This window comes from Choloepus didactylus, chromosome 12 (genome assembly GCF_015220235.1).
Source record: "Choloepus didactylus isolate mChoDid1 chromosome 12, mChoDid1.pri, whole genome shotgun sequence".
NCBI classification, from domain to species: domain Eukaryota; kingdom Metazoa; phylum Chordata; class Mammalia; order Pilosa; family Megalonychidae; genus Choloepus; species Choloepus didactylus.
Window position 1 is genome coordinate 35,505,568 of NC_051318.1, and position 17,449 is coordinate 35,523,016.

The following is a 17,449-nucleotide window of genomic DNA, read 5'->3' on the forward strand; positions in this document are numbered from 1 at the left end:
TAGTATCTCAAGTAGGACAGGTCCCTTGTTAGCTAATTCTCTCAGCATTTGTTTGTCTGTGAAGATTTTAATCTCTCCCTGAAGTTTGAAGGAGAGCTTTGCTGGATAAAGAATTCTTGGTTGGCAATTTTTCTCTTTCACAACTTTAAATATGTCATACCACTGCCTTCTTGCCTCCATGGTGGCTGCTGAGTAGTCACTGCTTACTCTCATGCTTTTTCCCTTGTATGTGGTGAATTGCTTTTCTCGTTCCGCTTTCAGAACTTGCTCCTTCTCTTCAGCATTTGACAATCTAACCAGAATATGTCTTGGAGTGGGTTTAATTTGGATTCATTCTGTTTGGAGTTTGTTGGGCATCTATGGTTTGCATATTTATGTTGTTTAGAAGGGTTGGGAAGTTTTCCCCAACAATTTCTTTGAATACACTTTCTAGACCTTTACCTTTTTTCCCCTTCTGGAACACCAATGATTCTTATATTTGTGCACTTTATATTGTCCATCATCTCCCTGAGATCCTTTTCAATTTTTTCCTCCAGTCTTTCTTTTGTACTTTCATTTTCTGTTCTGCATTCTTTGAGTTCGCTTATTCTTTCCTCAGTTTCCTCTAATCTAGTACTGTGTGTATCCAGAATCTTTTAAATTTGATCAGCAGTTTCTTTTATTTCCATAAGATCGTCTATTTTTTTTACTCTTGCAAATTCTTTTTTATGCTCTTCTAGGGTCTTCTTCATGTCCTTTATATCCTTGCCATGATGTTGTTTGTGATTACTTCTTTGATTAATTGCTCCAAGTACTGTATCTCCTCTGATTATTTGATTTGGGTGTTTGTGTTTGGGTTATCCATACTTTCTGGTTTCTTCATATACTTTAAAATTTTCTGTGGTTTTTGGCCTTTTGGCATTTGCTTATCTTGATAGGGTTCTTTTACAATATGCAGACTTATTTGAACAATTATCTACAATTTGGCAGCGCTGCAGCTTGGTGGGGTGCACTTTCTCTCACTTACCAGCAGATGGTGTCCCCGAGCCACCTATTACCCTGAAGCCAGTTCTCCCCAGTTTTTCTGTGTGACCAGTGGGGTCTGAATCTTGTGGGTGTCCAATCAGTACCCCAAATTTCAGTATGTAGTTGGTGCAGCCAGCCCTGAAGGTGGGGGGTGTGCTCTGTGCAGTTAGGGAGAGAAGGCTGCTTTAAAACTCAAATCTCCCAGGTGTTCCTGGAGACTTAAAGCTATTGTACAAGCCCAGCCCTTCGACTCAGACTCCCCACAGTCTCTGCCACAGGCTCACAAGTCCCTGGGATTGGTGTAGAGCCCTTGGGACTTCCACAGAGGAGCCTGCCTCCAAGCTGTGCCCTCCGTGGGCTTCCACAGAGGGAAGAGTGTGTAATGCCACAGGCGAGCACAATCCCCTATAGAAGCTCTGGGCCGTGGCGCTATGCAGGGGCGTTCCCAGCCTGCTGAGGAGATGGCTGTATGGAGCATGGTAATTTCCCCCTTTTCATGGATCTAGCTCTAGGGCAGTTAGCTGCAGGTGTGCAAAAAGCTATCGTCCACTCCAGATACTGAGGCGGGTGCCCAGGGTGTGGAAGGCACTCCCCACCACGCTTGACTGCACGCCTCTCTCTGCTGTATCTGCAGCTGCTTTTGGGGTTTTTAAACTAATCCATCTCCAAACACCAGTACCCAGTTTCTCCTGACCGTGGCATCACTGCTTTTTCCCCAGCATCCTCACTCGCTCGTTTCTGTGTGCAGACTCTTGGTTTCACCAAGTGCACAGTCCCTGTGGATTTAGCAAACCTTGTCCAGCCAGTGCAATGCTGGAACTGGTATTCTGGAGCACTTTCTGTCTTTTATCTAGTGTTTTTCACAGAGAAGTCTTCTGCTCTGTCTCTCCTAATCTGCCATCTTGGATCTCAATCAAAGCCATGTTATTTAATGCAATCTTATGGGAGCATTTTTGCTTTTGATTAGTCTTTTGATTAGGGTAGAACCTTTTGATTAGGTTGTTTCCATGGAGATGTGACCCATCCAGCTGTAGGTGAGACGTTTTGAATAGATCTTTCCATGGAGGTATGAACCTTCCAATTCAGGGTGGGTCTTGATTAGTTTACTGGAGTCCTTTAAGAGAGCTCATGGAGAGGAGCTCAGAAAAGCTGAGAGAGATTTTGGAGAGAAGCTAAGATACGTAATTCAGAGTTTGCCCTGGAGAAGCTAAAAGAGGACTCCCAGATGCTTAGAGAAAAATGCCGCAGGAGAACCAAGCAAGAGCTGAGAGAAGTCAAGAGAGACAGAATCCCAGGGACATTTTTGGGAAAAGCCATTTTGAAACACAGCTTGGGAGCAAAGGACCAGCAGATGCCAGCCACAGGCCTTCCCAACTAACAGGGGTGTTTTGGATGCCATTGGCCTTCCTTCATTGAAGGTATTCTCTTGTTAATGCCTTAGTTTAGAAACTTTTATGGGCTTAGAACTGTAAATTTGTAACCTAATAAGTCCCGTTTATGAAAGGCAACCCATTTCTGGCATTTTGCATTTGGCAGCTTTAGCAAACTGGAACTCACATAGTGTGGTTTTTGCTGAGTGTGTCGAGTGCAGCACATTCCTCTGACCTCTGAATTTTCCTGCAGATTGGCAGCTAGATGCTGTGATTTCATCAGCCTATTGTCCATTCCCCTTGCCAAGACTGTTTGATCCTTTCTCTTTTTGTGATGTTTAACAGTGTTAATGTCCAGTGCCTGGATCCATTAATTCATTGAGGTTAAAAAATAGTGTATGTTAATCATCTCATTTCTTTTTCATTTAATTCTAAAGAGATGCTTCCCATGTCAACTATTTGGTTACCTGGCAGTGTAGTTTGAATAGGAAAGGTAGGATAAATGCTTAATTTTTTCCTTTTATTTCCAATTTTCAAGATAACAAATAACCTATCATGCTCTGAAGGTGGCCAGTTCGATTACTATTTTTCCATATTCTTGTGAACTGTGGACTTATATATTTGATGGGTTTCAATCATTTACAATTATTATCCATTTGAAGCTCAAATGGTTCCATCTTTGGCCAGTGGGAACATTTTCGAGTTGGCTCCTGAGTTCTTTTGAATGACCCTAAGTAGTCTGTGATAGCTTTCTCACTACCTGGTATGACAAGGGGTTCTAGGCTTATCTTTTATGTCAGGAGATTTGGAATCAGCTATTTCTCCAAAATGCCATGTTCTTTTTGGTAGGAAATGGTATTTCAAGGCCACATATAGGCCCTAGGTTGGTCACTGTTTCTAGCCCTCTTCAGTGGATGGAGCTTGTGGAGGGGAAGGAGTGTGTGTGTGTGTGTGTGTGTGTATGTACACATGGACACACATGAGGTATTTTTAAGCTAAAATTTAAGAAAAAATACCTTATAAGTTTATACTGAATTCAAATTCAAATTTAGGACTACAGTGTTTTTCCTTAATGTCTTTTATCTTACATCTGTATCTCCTTTTTCTACACCAGGAATCCTAGGTCTTGGACACAGAATGGTAGAATGCAAAAAATCAAGAGTCAATTGGATTGAAGTGAAAATTATAGTCATTGTAATTATAGTTACTGCAAGACCTTTTGCCTAGACATATTGAGAAGAGTACAACATCGGGTTGGGTATGTGGGGAAGGAGAAGACAGATAGAAAGCAGCCTAAGTAGTAAACAGAGCATGCAGCTGACGTCAGCAGAGTGGGTGCTGTGAGGCCATAGGTCAGGCTACTGGGAACTTCTTGGGTTCTTGGTATGGAAATGTAAGGAGGAAGCTGTACCTTCTCATAGCTGCATCTCTACCCAGTGGCTCCATCCCAGGCTTTGGCCTGTGACTGAGAATCTGATCAGCTCTGCCATCTCTCAATTGTAGTTCTTTGGTGGGTGAGTGACAGGGCACTTCATTGCCTTAAACAGGGATCATTGCTATGTTATTCATGTTGATTTTTTTTTTTTTATTTTTATTGGGATTGTTCAGATACCATACAATTATCCAAAGATCCAAAGTGTACAATCTGTTGCCCCTGGTACCCTCTTACAGCTGTGCATCCATCACCACACTTAATTTTTGTTCAATTTTTAGAAACTTTTCATTACTCCAGGCAAGAAATAAAGTGAAAGATGGGGAAAAAAGAAAAAAAAAAAAAAAAAAGGAAAAGAAAAGGAAACTCTAATCCTCCCATATCCCTAACCAACCCCCCTCAATTACTGACTAGTAGTGTTGGTATAGTACATTTGTTACTGTTTATGAAAGAATGTTGAAATACTACAAACTGTAGTATATAGTTTGCAATAGGTATGTATTTCTTCCCTTTATGTCCCTCTATTGTTAACTTCTAGTTGTATTGTCATACATTTGTTCTGGTTCATGGAAGAGTTTTCTAATATTTGTACAGTTAATCATGGATATTGCCCACCATAGGATTCAGTTTTATACATTCCCATCTTTTGACCTCCAACTTTCCTTCTGGTGACATACATGACTCTGAGCTTCCCGTTCCACCTCATTCACATGCCATTCAGCACTGTTAGTTATTCTCACATCTTGCTACCTACACCTCTGTTTATTTCCAAACATTTAAGTTCATCCTAGTTGAACATTCTGCTCATACTAAGCAACCACTCCCCATTCTTAAGCCTCGTCCTATATCTTGGTACCTTATATTTCATGTTTATGAGTTTACATATTATAATTAGTTCTTATCAGTAAGACCCTGCAATATTTGTCCATATGTGTCTGGCTTATTTCACTCAGTATATTGCCCTTGAGGTTTTGACAACAACCCATTTTTTTTAAAGATGGTTTTGTTCACACCCCATACATTCCATCCTAAGTAAACAATCGATGGTTCTCTGTATGGTCACATATTTATGTGTTCACCGCCTCACCACTATCTATATAAGGACATCTACATTTCTTCCACAAGGCAGGAGGGAGCATCAAAGAAGGTAGAGAGGGAAAAGAAAGAGGAAAAAAATGACAGCTAGGAAGTAGCAAAAGGAAAAGTAATCTTAAATCAAAGTAGGGTAAAGAGTCAGACAACACCACCAATGTCAAGTGTCTATCATGCCTCCCCTATCTCCCCCTCTTATCTGCATTTACCTTGGTATATCACCTTTGTTACATTAAATGAAGCATAATACAATGATTCAGTTAGTTACAGTCTCTAGTTTACATTGATTGCATCCCTCCCCCAATGCCTCCCCATTTTTAACACCTTGCAAGGTTGACATTTTCTTGTTGCCCTCGTAAAAGAACATATTTGTACATTTTATCACAATTGTTGAATACTCTAGATTTCACCAAGTTACGCAGTCCCAGTCTTTATCTTTCCTCCTTTCTTCTGGTGTCTCACATGCTCCCAACCTTCCTCTCTCAACTGTATACATAGCTATCTTTGTTCAGTGTACTTACATTGCTGTGTTACCATCTCCCAAAATTGTATTCTGAACCACACACTCCCATCTTCTCCTATCACTCTGCAGTGCTCCCTTTAGTAATTCCTGTAGGGCAGGTGTCTTGTTCAAAAGTCTCTCATTGTCTGTTTGTCAGAAAATATTTTGAGCTCTCCCTCGTATTTGAAGGACAGCTTTGCTGAATATAGGATTCTTGGTTGGAGGTTTTTCTCTTTCAGTGTCTTAAATATATCACACCACTTCCTTCTTGCCTCCATGGTTTCTCCTGAGAGATCCACACATAGTCTTATTAAGCTTCCTTTTTATGTGATGGATTGCTTTTCTCTTGCTGCTTTCGGGATTCTCTTTTTGTCTTTGACATTTGATAATCTGATTAGTAAGTGTCTTGGCGTAGGCCTATTCAGATCTATTCTGTTTGGAGTACGCTGAACTTCTTGGATATGTAATTTTATGTCTTTCATAAGAGATGGGAAATCTTCATTGATTCATCCTCTATTATTGCCTCTACCCCTTTTCCCTTCTCTTCTCCTTCTGGGATACCAATGATACGTAGATTCTTGTACTTTGTTTCATCTTTAAGTTTCCGGAGATGTTGCTCATATTTTTTCATTCTTTTCTCCGTCTGCTCCTTTGCGTGTAGGCTTTCAGTTGTTTTGTTCTCCAGTTCTTGAGTGTTTTCTTCTGCTTCTTGATGTCTGCTGTTGTATGTTTCCATTGTGTCTTTCATCTCTTGTGTTGTGCCTTTCATTTCCATAGATTCTACTAGTTGTTTTTTTTAACTTTCAGTTTCTGCCGTATATATGCCCAGTGTTTTCTTTACAGCCTCTGTCTCTTTTGTGAAATATTCTCTAAAGTTTTTGAATTGATTTAGCATTAGTTGTTTAAATTCCTGTGTCTCAGTTGAAGTGTACGTTTGTTCCTTTGAGTGGGTCATAGCTTTGTTTTTGTTAGTGTAAGTTGTAGTTTTCTGTTGTCTAGGCATCTGACCTCCTAGGTCACCCTAATCAGGTTTTCCCAAATGAGAACAGGTTCAGGTCACAGGAGGAAATACTCAGTATCTGGTTCCCCTGATGATTTTTCTTAGAGGATTAATACACCTGTGCTTTTCTGTTTGGCAGGTGCAGTCTGTCACCACCTGTGTAAGGGGGTGTGGCCTATGGCTCTCCTCCCTCAGGCTTTGGTGTCTGGTTCCGGAAAGGCGGGCGGTAAAGCTGGGCCCCTCCCTTTCCTTTGGGAAGCTATGCCCCCTCCAAAGAGGTCACTGCCTATCAGGAAGTTCTTTGTTTCTCTGACTCTGCTGATCAAAGTGTTTTGATTTTAAAATAGCTGAGTCTGTCTTTACTGCAAAGCGCTGCAGGCTGAAAGTGGCTGCAGTTTTCTCCACAGAGAGCAAAAGGGACAGAAAAGCTCCCAGGTTCACCCGTCAGCCTCTGGGCTTTTCGTCCTGAGACAGATATGTCCCCCGACTCTCCCAAGGCCAGTTGTCCCAAAAGCCTCTGTCTACTCATTGAGGATTCACTGTCTGTATTTAGCAGTTAACATTAAAATCCCAGATGGAGCTGGGCTGCGGTATGCTAACTTGTTTGGAGAGTGCTGTTCTCTAGCACCGCGCGGCTTCTGTGAGGGAGGGGCTCTTGGCTCTCGGCTCTCAGCGCGGGCCCGCAATTTTACTTACAGATTTTATGCTGCGATCTCGGGCATTCCTCCCAATTCAGGTTGGTGGATGATGAGTGGACAGTCACGTTTGTCTCCCCGCAGTTATTCCTGGTTATTTACTAGTTTTTTGGTCATTTATGAATTGTTCCCGGTGGGACTAACAGTCTTCTACTTCTCTCTATGCCACCATCTTTTCTCCCTCTCATGTTAATTTTTTAGGTCAGGGCTGTGTTAGTGTTATAAAGGGGGTTTTGTTGTTTTTTTTCTATAGCATAAAGCATAATTTCATTCAGAGTTTTCTTATTCTTACTTTTACCTTTCATTTCTAACCCAGTGTTTTAGAGCAGTTGCATGCTCTCATGCCCTCTTTTATTACTATTATATTACTGTTGTTTAAATTCACAGTAAAATTTACTTTTTTGTTATATAGTTCTATGAGTTTTAATACATGTAGATACTGTAACCATCATCAGAACTCTATAGATAAAGCAGTCGGATCACACACACACACACAAATAAAAACCCCCTCGTTATTCCCTTTTGTAGTCAAACCCTTCTCCTACCACTAATCCCTGACAACCATTGATCTGTCCTCCACATTACAAATTTTGCCCTTTCCAGAATATCATATAAATGGAATCATACAGTATGGAATCTTTGGGATTGACTTCACTCAGATAATGCTTTGAGATTCATCCATGAATTTGTTCCTTTCCTATTGCCGAGTAGTTCTCCATTGTATATGGTTATTTACAGTGTTGCGTGATTATGAATAGAGCTGCTATAAACATTTTGTTTTCCCTCAGAGACCCACTTTATTCAGTTCTGTACATTGGTCCAAGCCCAACTCAGCTTGGCATGTATTGCTCTGTGAGAGTGAAGTACCCCAAAGGGGCAAGTGAGGACACAAACGGAAATAAACAAATATTGGGGGAGCCACTGTTCCCTGCTTCCTCCCAGCTTTGGGAACCAGTAGCCCAGGAAAGCAGTCAGCCCCAGGGCAGTCCCTTCCATGTCTGTGCTCCTGGGGCTGCTGCTCCCCAATGTTTGTTCATCCTCCTGGCCCCCCTTGGTCTGTCTTTGTCCCTGCTCATCACCTGTTATCCATAGCCTATACTTTTTTTCTTTTTGACCTCTGCTATAAACATTTGTTTATAGGTTTTTGTGAGAACAAAAGTTTTCACCTTTCTAGGGTAGATCCCCAGGAGTGGGATATGGTAAGGGTATGTTTAGCTTTATGAAAAACTACCAAACTGTTTTCCAGAGTGGTTGTACTGTTTTGCATCTCCAGCAGTGTATGAGAGTTCTAGTTGCTCCACATCCTTATCAGCATATGATATTGTCAGTTTTTAAAATTTTACCTACCCTAATAGGTGTTTTGGTTTTATTTTTAATTATCTGATTTCAGGTGTTTGAGTATGATAAAATATTGTTTTTAATAATTTTTGAATAAACTGAATTAAATTTATTTTATATATCTGTTATGAAAATAAGCATTCTTGCTTTTCTGATATTTATGACATTCAAATAAATGTTCTGTATTGAAAAATAATTAAGTTAAAACCAGAGTATCATGTAGATATAGGACTCTTTCTTAAATATCACCATTTGACTGCTCATATTTGGCAAAGGATTACATAATACGTGATGCATTTTACAATGATCTGTTTCATGGTATGCACCTTGTGCGTGTCCAGTTCCTGTTTTACCACCAGTAAACTAATAGTGCCATAACTGCTTTTGCCATCAGTTTTATGCTAGATTAGTTTGATCTGTGAAAAGTTAATTACATAAGAAAGCACATTGGATCTAAGCAAAGTGTAATTTGTGTGAATGCCTTTTAACTCTAGTGAGCACTGTTATCATTTGGAATGACAGTTTAAAAATTAACTGCTTCAGTGTGTCTAAAGCAGTAGTAACAGCTTGCATTTCAGTACCTTTTTCCTTATTGAAGCATCTTGAGCACAAGGAAGAAAACCACTTGAGATTTTTGCTTGTGAGATAAAGACCATGCATCTCTGTCTTTGGATGATTAAGGAACCATGGTCACTGGTTACTATCGCTTGAAAATGTGTAGTTGACTGCAGGATTAATTACCAAAATGCCACCCTTCATTTGTTCATTTGTTATCATTCCTTACTGCTTCCCACTGGTAAAGCTGTAAAAGTCTCAGGGTGCGGGAGGTTATTGCCGAGGGAGGCCCTGTCTTTAAATTCGAGCTGTACCCATCAGCTGCTATGGTTAGAGCTTTCTGATGGTTGTATTATCTTTTAAAAACGGGGAATGGGAATTACCATCATCTAATTGGAAGAATGGTGGCCATAGAGGTTTTATTTTGCGACTAGCATCTCTCTTTTTGCTTCTGAAAAGTTGCTAAAGAGTTAGACCTATGGACAGAATTTCTTTCTTAATATAAGAACATTAGAGGGGGGAAAAAAAAACCCAAATCTGATCCTGACAAAGAAGTTAAGATTGAGGACAGATTGCCAGATGGGCTTTGGGGGTTGTTGTGGTCTGAGGCCTCAGAGGCAAGTTACAAGGAAGATTTGATTCAAAGTGTTAAGGAAATTGGATGGATTTCTTCACTCAAGTCATTTTTTGGTTTAAAACTAGCATATTAATTGACCCTGACATCAGTTAGGATTATAATAACTAAAAAATAGGGAAAGATTAGTAAGGACGCTACCTCCATTGGACCTTGGACACAAGTCTTTGTTTTGAGTTTTGTTATTTATGGATTTACTTTAAATTTCATGGTACTGTCTTAATAAAGTTATATAAATATTTATATAACTATTTAAATGTATGTATTTTATAGAAAGGAAAATGGAAATCTATTGGGGCCTTAAGTCCAGGGCTTTCGTGCCACCAGACTAGTACACCTGCTGCCCCCTGGTGGCAGCGTGTTAAACAGTGTTAAACAGTGCTGTTCAGAGGTGGAATTCTGGAGAACTAAGTCTGGGAAGTCAGGTCAGTGTAGAGGGACCTAGGAGATATAGTTTCTCTTTCCTGCTCTTCTCATGATTCCAGTCTGTATGATCTTAGAAAAATCATTTAGTTTGACCAAAGTCTAGACTTCTCTTTCTTCGATTTCAAAATGTAATTTCTAAAGTTTCTTCCAGCTTTAGTATTCTGTTTCTCCAAAGGTAATAGCAAATATTATATAGCAAAAGATGTCAAGTTCCATTTTGTAGTAGCTGTATCATAATAAATCTGAAGTATTTATTCAAGAAAGCAGGTGCTCGAGTGACACAGATTCAGCTCTGGGCACCCGACAGTACACATCTGTCCATTGCACAGTCTTATGACGTTATTATGATGGCCCTGCATTATTATGAAAAGCTTAAAAGTTACATGATTTTTAGTATCAGTGTTTACTAATGCAGAGAAGAGTTAAACATAAAAGGTTAAATTTCATTAAAAAGAATACCTGTCAAAAATTAATCAGACACCCAATTCTGCCCTCAAGGTATAATCAGATTTATACGGAGGATTCTTACATTAATACAAATATATGGTTAGTAAGTGCCAACAAGAGAAAAGAAAAAACAAAAAGAACACCAGTCAACTATGTCAGATAATAAGGATATGGCCATTTATGTGGATGAAAAAGTTAAAAAGAAGCTAACAATTACTGGATACCAGTTATATGCCAGGCACTACTATATCTATAATACCTTATATTATTTAGTCCTTATAATGATTCTATGAGTCACCCTTCATCCCTTCTGTGCCAGAATTTTTATATACTTTATCTCACATATCAGTCCTTGAGGTGGGCATTATTATCCTCATTTTCCAGGTGATGTAACTGAGGTTCGCAGAGATTAAATAACAGGAACAAGGTCACAGAAAGGTGGCACAGTTTTACCTGACCATGAAGTGCGTATATCTAGTTCAAAAGTGTGTGTTGTTCTGACTACAGCGTGTTTTCTCTTATTGCCAGGAATGACACTATACAGCTATGATCTAAAGAGTTTTGAAATAATATCAAGAAATTAAACTGCTATAATAATTTATAAATAGGAAAACCTCTGCAGTGGCTTTCCATTAAATATAGCCCTTTAGATTTTCTTTACTGAGAAACAGTATCGATTCAGATGAATTAATATGAAATAAATCACCAAGTCTTACTTGCTGGGTGATTTTGCAAAATAAATCTCCCTAGGACTTCTACAGTAGTGATCTCATGTGCCAGTTCCCGTGTTTTTTGAGGTTATCCTCCAATGTGTTATTGTTTGGCTCTTCCAGCTGCATCTTTTTTTCCCTTTCTCCTTTCCTTTGGATTGGCAGAGAGCTAGGACTGTTTTCATTGCTTTTTGCTCCCGTGTCTTTAATGCCTTAGTATCTTGGGCTGGAACTTTGATCTGTGCTAGCATCGTGTTTTCACACAGGTAAAGGGCTATAAACCATCCCAGTAGGTGGTTGTTTTCTTGGAGACTCAGCAGGCTCTTAGAGAGGCCTGTTCCAACATTTTCTCATATATGGGATTTTTAGATTAACAAAGAAGTACTCATACATCATCTGAGCAGCTGTTTAAGCTTCTCTAAGCGTTTTTGTGCACCACGGGTGATTTACTGTGGGACTTCATAAATCTAGAAGATGTGAGGATTAAGAATGCTTCCAGAGATCACTCAAGGTTTTCAGTAACCCATGAAAGCAGGGTGTTAGTCAGGAAATATGAAAAGTAGCAGTGGCAGAAACTGCTAGTTGCCACCAAATATCCATTCCCCTTTTTTTCCTTAGTTACTGATCCTGTTTGTGCATGTGACTAAGTAATGGTGACCGAGAGGTGAGCAGAAATGTTTGGGACCTCTGAGTACATTCTGTAAAGGGACTTTTCTCAACAGGAAGTAGGGCTATGTGGTGGGTAGAATTATGTTCTCCAGAAAAAAAAACATGTTCTTAGTCTTAATCTATTCCTGTGGATGTGAACCCATGTAAACAGGACCTTTTGAAGATGGTACTTTTAGTTAAGGTGTGGCACAGTGAATGAGGTTGGACCTTAATCCTGTTATGGAGGCTTTATGACTAGAAAGCCATATGGAGGAGTGGAAGCCAGAAATCATTGGGAACCTGGAAGAGAAAGGAGAGGACATTGCCATGTGACAGGAAAGCCAAAGAACCTAGGGATGGCCGGCTCGCCGGAGCATTACCAACCCTGGGAGGAACCGAGCCTTCTAGCCTCTGAAACCATGAGCCAATAAATTCCTGTTGCTAAGCCAACTCATTGTGTGGTATTTGTCGTGGCAACTGGGCAACTCACCCCCACCCTTCCTAAGTCCTACTCCTTCAGACACAGACATTATAGCTGGAGCTCCAACAGCCATCTTCTTTGATGAGGAGACCTTGGGAAGGGAAGCCACATGCTGGAAGCCACATGCTAGCAGTTAGAAGAAGCCTGATGTATGGGTTGCAAAAATGTTCACAATGTTCCTGTCTGTTTATCATGCACTTTGCAGTGTGACTTTGCAGCCCTTCCCATAAAGAGATGGAATCTCAGTCTCTACTCCTTAATCTAATGTGGAGAGTCAGGGCCTGAGTAGGATGGGAAGGGTTTCCCTGTGAGGGAGAGCCCAGTGAGCTGGCGTGGGGAGTCAGAGCCTAAGAGACATGAAGAGGGCTTATGTGCAGAGAACTGGAAATTAACTACATATGAAAAAGTCTGATGAAATAGGTTACTGTATTAAAGAGAATATGGGCCAAGTTCCCACTGTCAGAGAAGGGAGTCACAAATTCAGAAATATAGAAATTTGAATGAACCCTGTAGTATGGATTGTATTAGATGTTATTGGTGTAGACTCATGGGTTTCAATAAATATAGATATGGAAATAAACATGTGAATGTCTCTATGTATATGTGTGAATATATACATTTTGCATGTGCATGCACATGTGTGTTCCACTGAGGGGGCCTGGGAGCAGATATATCCCAATAACAGCATATTTAGAACCAAGATCTTGGCTTCTAAATACCATTTTCCACAGAAAGGAACTAGAGTTCTTTGGAGAAATGGCTGAGTCCAGGGCTGGGAGAGGGAAAGCCCAAGATGAGCCTAGACTATCTTGTGCCAGAAAGCAAGAGAAGTGCTCAAAGTTTGGTGGGGACAAGTCAAGAGGACATAGAAGGCTGCTTGAATTAGCTCCATCTATCCAAATTGGGGACAATTTGAGCATCAAAATAAATGATAATATTGGATTATAACATTGAATAAAATGGAAATCCATTGCCCATATAGTTACAAATAAATAAATGAACAAGGGGCAAGTTTGATGATGAGTGAACTATTTACGTAGTTTCAAAGTACTTTCTCACAAAACAATTACGAAGGGAGTAAGAATAACTTCACAGTGGAGATGCCTGGCAGAAGCCATGTCAATCCTGTGACCAAAGTGAATGCCATTAACTATGGGACAAGTTGGGATCGGGTGCCAGCTGATAGGAGCCAATGAGATCACAGCATCGTACCTGTAAGATTCCTGCTAAAGATGCATAACTTGAATCTAATCCCAAGACAACATCAGACAAAACCAAATTGAGGAACACCACAAAATAAATGGACTGAAATCTGTAAAAGATTGTGAAAGTCAAAGAAAGACTGAGGAAGTGTTCCATGCTGAAGGAGTCTGAAGGATATGACAACCGGATGCAATGATGATTCTGTACTGGATCCTTTTACTTTAAAGAACGTTTCCAGGACAACTGATAAAACTCGAAAGAGTCTGCAGATTAGAAGGTAGAATATATCGATGTTAATTTCCTGATGTCGAGGGCTGTAGCATAGTAGGAAGTAGACAGTGTGTTCAGGGGCGATGTGGCATCACTCTCAGTGGTTTATCTCTGAGCCGCCCTCCAGTGCTAGGGTTCACAGTGGAGGAACACAGTGGCTGGGTCTGGGCCCTCTCCATAAACCAGAGAGGCAGAGACTTCAGAAGTCATAGGTCAAGGGGCAAAGGGTCACAGTGTTCCAAGAACATCATGGCGGGATCAGCTCCACTTCAAGAGCTCCAGGCAGGGAGAATTACCCAGAGGAGATGATGTTTGAAGTGACCTGGAAACTGAACTATGAGAAAATTTGGCCAGCCAGGATGTGAGGAATTAAGAGAAGAGGGGCTTTAAGGTAGTAGCAACCTTGTGAACAAGGAAAAGGACAGATTATGCCAAAAAGGAGTGTGAGGCGTGGCCCAGATATACTAGAAGAGATGGACGGTGAATGCCCTTTGTGAGCCGCATGAAGAAATTTAGTCAACCCTCTTGTATCAGTTATCTATTACCGCCTAAGAAATTACCATCAAAACGAGTGGCTGAAAACAACAAAAATTATCCTGCAGTTGCTGTGGGTCAGTAGCCTGAGGGTGGCTTGGCTGAGTGGCTCTGCCCAGGGCCCCTCTCAGTCCAGGGATAGACTGAGGCCTGGTAAGCTCCAGGCTGGGCCGGGCGAGGCCACTTCTTAGCCCACTCGCCTGACGCGGGCGGCTCGGGTCTTTCCTGCCCTGGACGTCCTTCCTCTCCCCGCGGGCCTCACTCCCGCCGCTCAGCCCGTCAGCGGGCTTCCGCAGAGGGAGGGACCGAAAGGGGGAGAGCCAAGCACAGCCCCCAAGTTGGGGGCCTCCGTTCTTTGATAACCTAATGTGGGAAGTGACATCCCTCACCAGCTCTTCATCTGAGGTAAGTTACTAAGTGGAGCCTACACGCAGCACGGACGCGAGCGCCAGGAGCAGGCGCGCGGGGGCCGTTTTAGCCACTGCCCTGCCAGTCCCACGCAACCTGCGCAGGCGCAGTCCTGCCCGCAGCGCGGAGGGGCCCGCCAGCGTCGGCGGGGAGGGTGGGCTGAGGGGGAGACCTGGGGTCTGCAGGCCCGGTGGGACATGGCCATCCCAGATACTACCAAGGGAGGAAGAAGAGAGACTTCGTGTTCGGTGTGAAAACTGCAGGGGGCACGCCGGGCACCCATCCGTGGGCCGGCGCCCTCGTCGCCGGGGGAGACGCCTGCCGTTCAAAGAGCTGCAGAGTCTCCCGACTGTTATTTATTAAGTGAATCAGTTCATGGACTTCAGTGGTTAGAAATCAGCTTCTGCAGAGCGGGTTTGCTCCCTGAAAAGAAGTCACAACTACCAGGCAGTTACATCCTTTCAAAACATTTTCAGGATGTGAAACATCATGGCTATTTGTTTGCGGTATCATTTAAGCGCTGCTGTGCCTCGACTTCCGTAAAGTGAGCAAATGAAAGTTGCTTAAGATTACCATCGGTTGGGTCTATGAGGTAGGTGGAAAAGGACCCGTCTTTGAAATGTTAATTTGTTTCACTTTTCCAAGGGAACACTCTGTTCTTTAGTCGTGATTTCTAAAAGATTGTTCCTTCCACTTCTGAAATCTCCCTGTTTTAACAGTCTGGCCTGAATAAAAATTACCTTAAAAAATGCAGCTATCTCAGAAATGTTGGACTTTTCATTTTAGCCATGCTCTCACCAAGCCAGTCTAAACAAGATCACCTGCGGATGTGGGGACGAGAACCACACGTACATTTGGTCCAAAGTCACGAGACAGGGAAAGGTGGATGGGTCTTCCCATTTGAAATACAGGTGTAGAAAAAGTGTCTCTGGTCTTCATGTTGCTAGTGTTTTCCTTGCGTTGTTAGGTTTACAATTAAAAACAAGCAAATATAAAAGCCATCCCTTAAGACTTCAGTGGCCCTCGGAAATGGCGTCTGTCAGTCGCAGCCTTCAGGGTGGAATGGTTTGTCCTCTGGGTTCCCAGCCCCGGGAGGTCCCGGCACACACACCCAGGGGCATTGACAGACCTGAGGTGCTGGTGACACAAGTGTTGAAAGTAAAAAATATAATTTATTCCACATTTTTAAATGATCATTCTTGTTTAGTATTTAACAAAGTAGACTTTGATTCATAAGAGAGTAAAAACATAATGCTCTTGGAAAGTTTGTATTCAGCATTATTGTTCAGGGGCCAGTTTTGTAGTTACATTAAAGGTTGAGGAAACTTCAAGAGCCCTTGGAAAGAACTTCCTTTTAGTGCTGTCAGAATTTTTTGCACTGTCTTTATTTTTATGTATTTCGCTTTTATTTTGGTATGATTTGGACACTTGACACTTTTTTAAAAAGATATGTTTGTACAAATGTTAAATGTTTAACACTTAGAAATTTTGCTTTTCTGGTTAACTGAGTGTTCCATGTAGACAAATCTTAAACAGAAATCTTTTCTAGAAAATCTTGTGAAAACAAATTAGTGTACCTTTTCTGCTCTCACGGAGCAGAGCACAGTATACAAAGCATAGTAAATCCTCTTTAATCCAGGACTTAGTAATTCTTCAAGAGCATTGATATAAAACTGAAAGACTCCTCTCCCTAAATCATTGGTTTCCCAACATGTTAATCAACAGAAGCACCTGGAGAGCTTCTTAAAATATTTTACTTATTCAAAATACAGGTTCCTGTCTGCTAACTCATGACTTACAAAATTAAACTCCCTAGGCAAGTGACCCAGGCAACACACTGCATTATAATAGTTTACTTTATCTGTATCTTTTTTAATATTTAATTTTTTAACTTAGAGTCTTTTTAGGGATCATATAACATAAATTAACCATTTAAAAATGAACAGTGTACAACATTAGTACATTCACAATGTTGTACAACCACCACCTCTATCTAGTTCCAAAATATTTTCATCATCCCCAAAGGAAACCCTGTACCCATTAGCAGTCAGCCTGTTATCCACTCTAACCAGCCTCTGGCAACCACCAAGTCACTTTCTATGGATTTACTGAGTCTGGATATTTCATTATGAATGCAGTCATACAATATGTGACCTTGTGCCTGGCTTCTCTTACTTAGCATAGTGTTTTCAAGGTTCATCCATGTCGCATATATCAGGACATCTGCATCTTTTTTTACAACTCTTTACAAACACACATACCCTTTATCCCATGGTGTTCTTTGAGGCATGACTTAGCTTCCTTGCTAGACTTTGAACTTGAGGGCAGAGCTTGCACCTGATTCATCCTCACCGCCTGGGAAAGTGCAGGGTGAACACTGAATGCATGTGCCATTGTCTGCTCTGGGTGCTGAAGAGTAGGCTGAAAGTCTGCCTCTTGAGACCAGGTCACCTCCATCTGTAGTGAGTACACAGACACGTTTGTTGAATAATGAGTTAATCACCCCTGGATATCTCATATTTATGTTGGCAGAGGCGTCTTTAAACTAAATATCAACCAAATGTCTACTTGGAAGCTGTTTTGTTATTTCTTTGTGATCAAAGTAGAGAATAGAAAATAAATTGGCTAATCAGGAATTCCAAGGACAGGATGAACAAGTGTTGGCTTTCTCCACTCATACTGCATTATGGGAAATGGGA

The 17,449-nt window shown here is 41.2% G+C and overlaps 1 protein-coding gene across 5 annotated transcripts in view; it reads left to right on the forward strand.

Moving 5' to 3' along the window:
- Positions 1–17,449, forward strand: part of GGACT (gamma-glutamylamine cyclotransferase) — a 123,638-nt gene that overhangs the window by 42,425 nt on the left and 63,764 nt on the right. The window contains exon 1 of one of the 5 annotated variants that reach the window (XM_037799859.1): positions 15,041–15,342. The exons of 3 other annotated variants lie outside the window; for them this stretch is intronic. In XM_037799859.1, the coding sequence (XP_037655787.1) occupies positions 15,338–15,342 (5 nt within the window). In that variant the 5' untranslated portion in view covers positions 15,041–15,337. Of the gene's footprint in view, positions 1–15,040; positions 15,343–16,733; positions 17,213–17,449 lie in introns of those variants that run through there. One more of the 5 variants, XM_037799858.1, reaches the window with a different exon arrangement.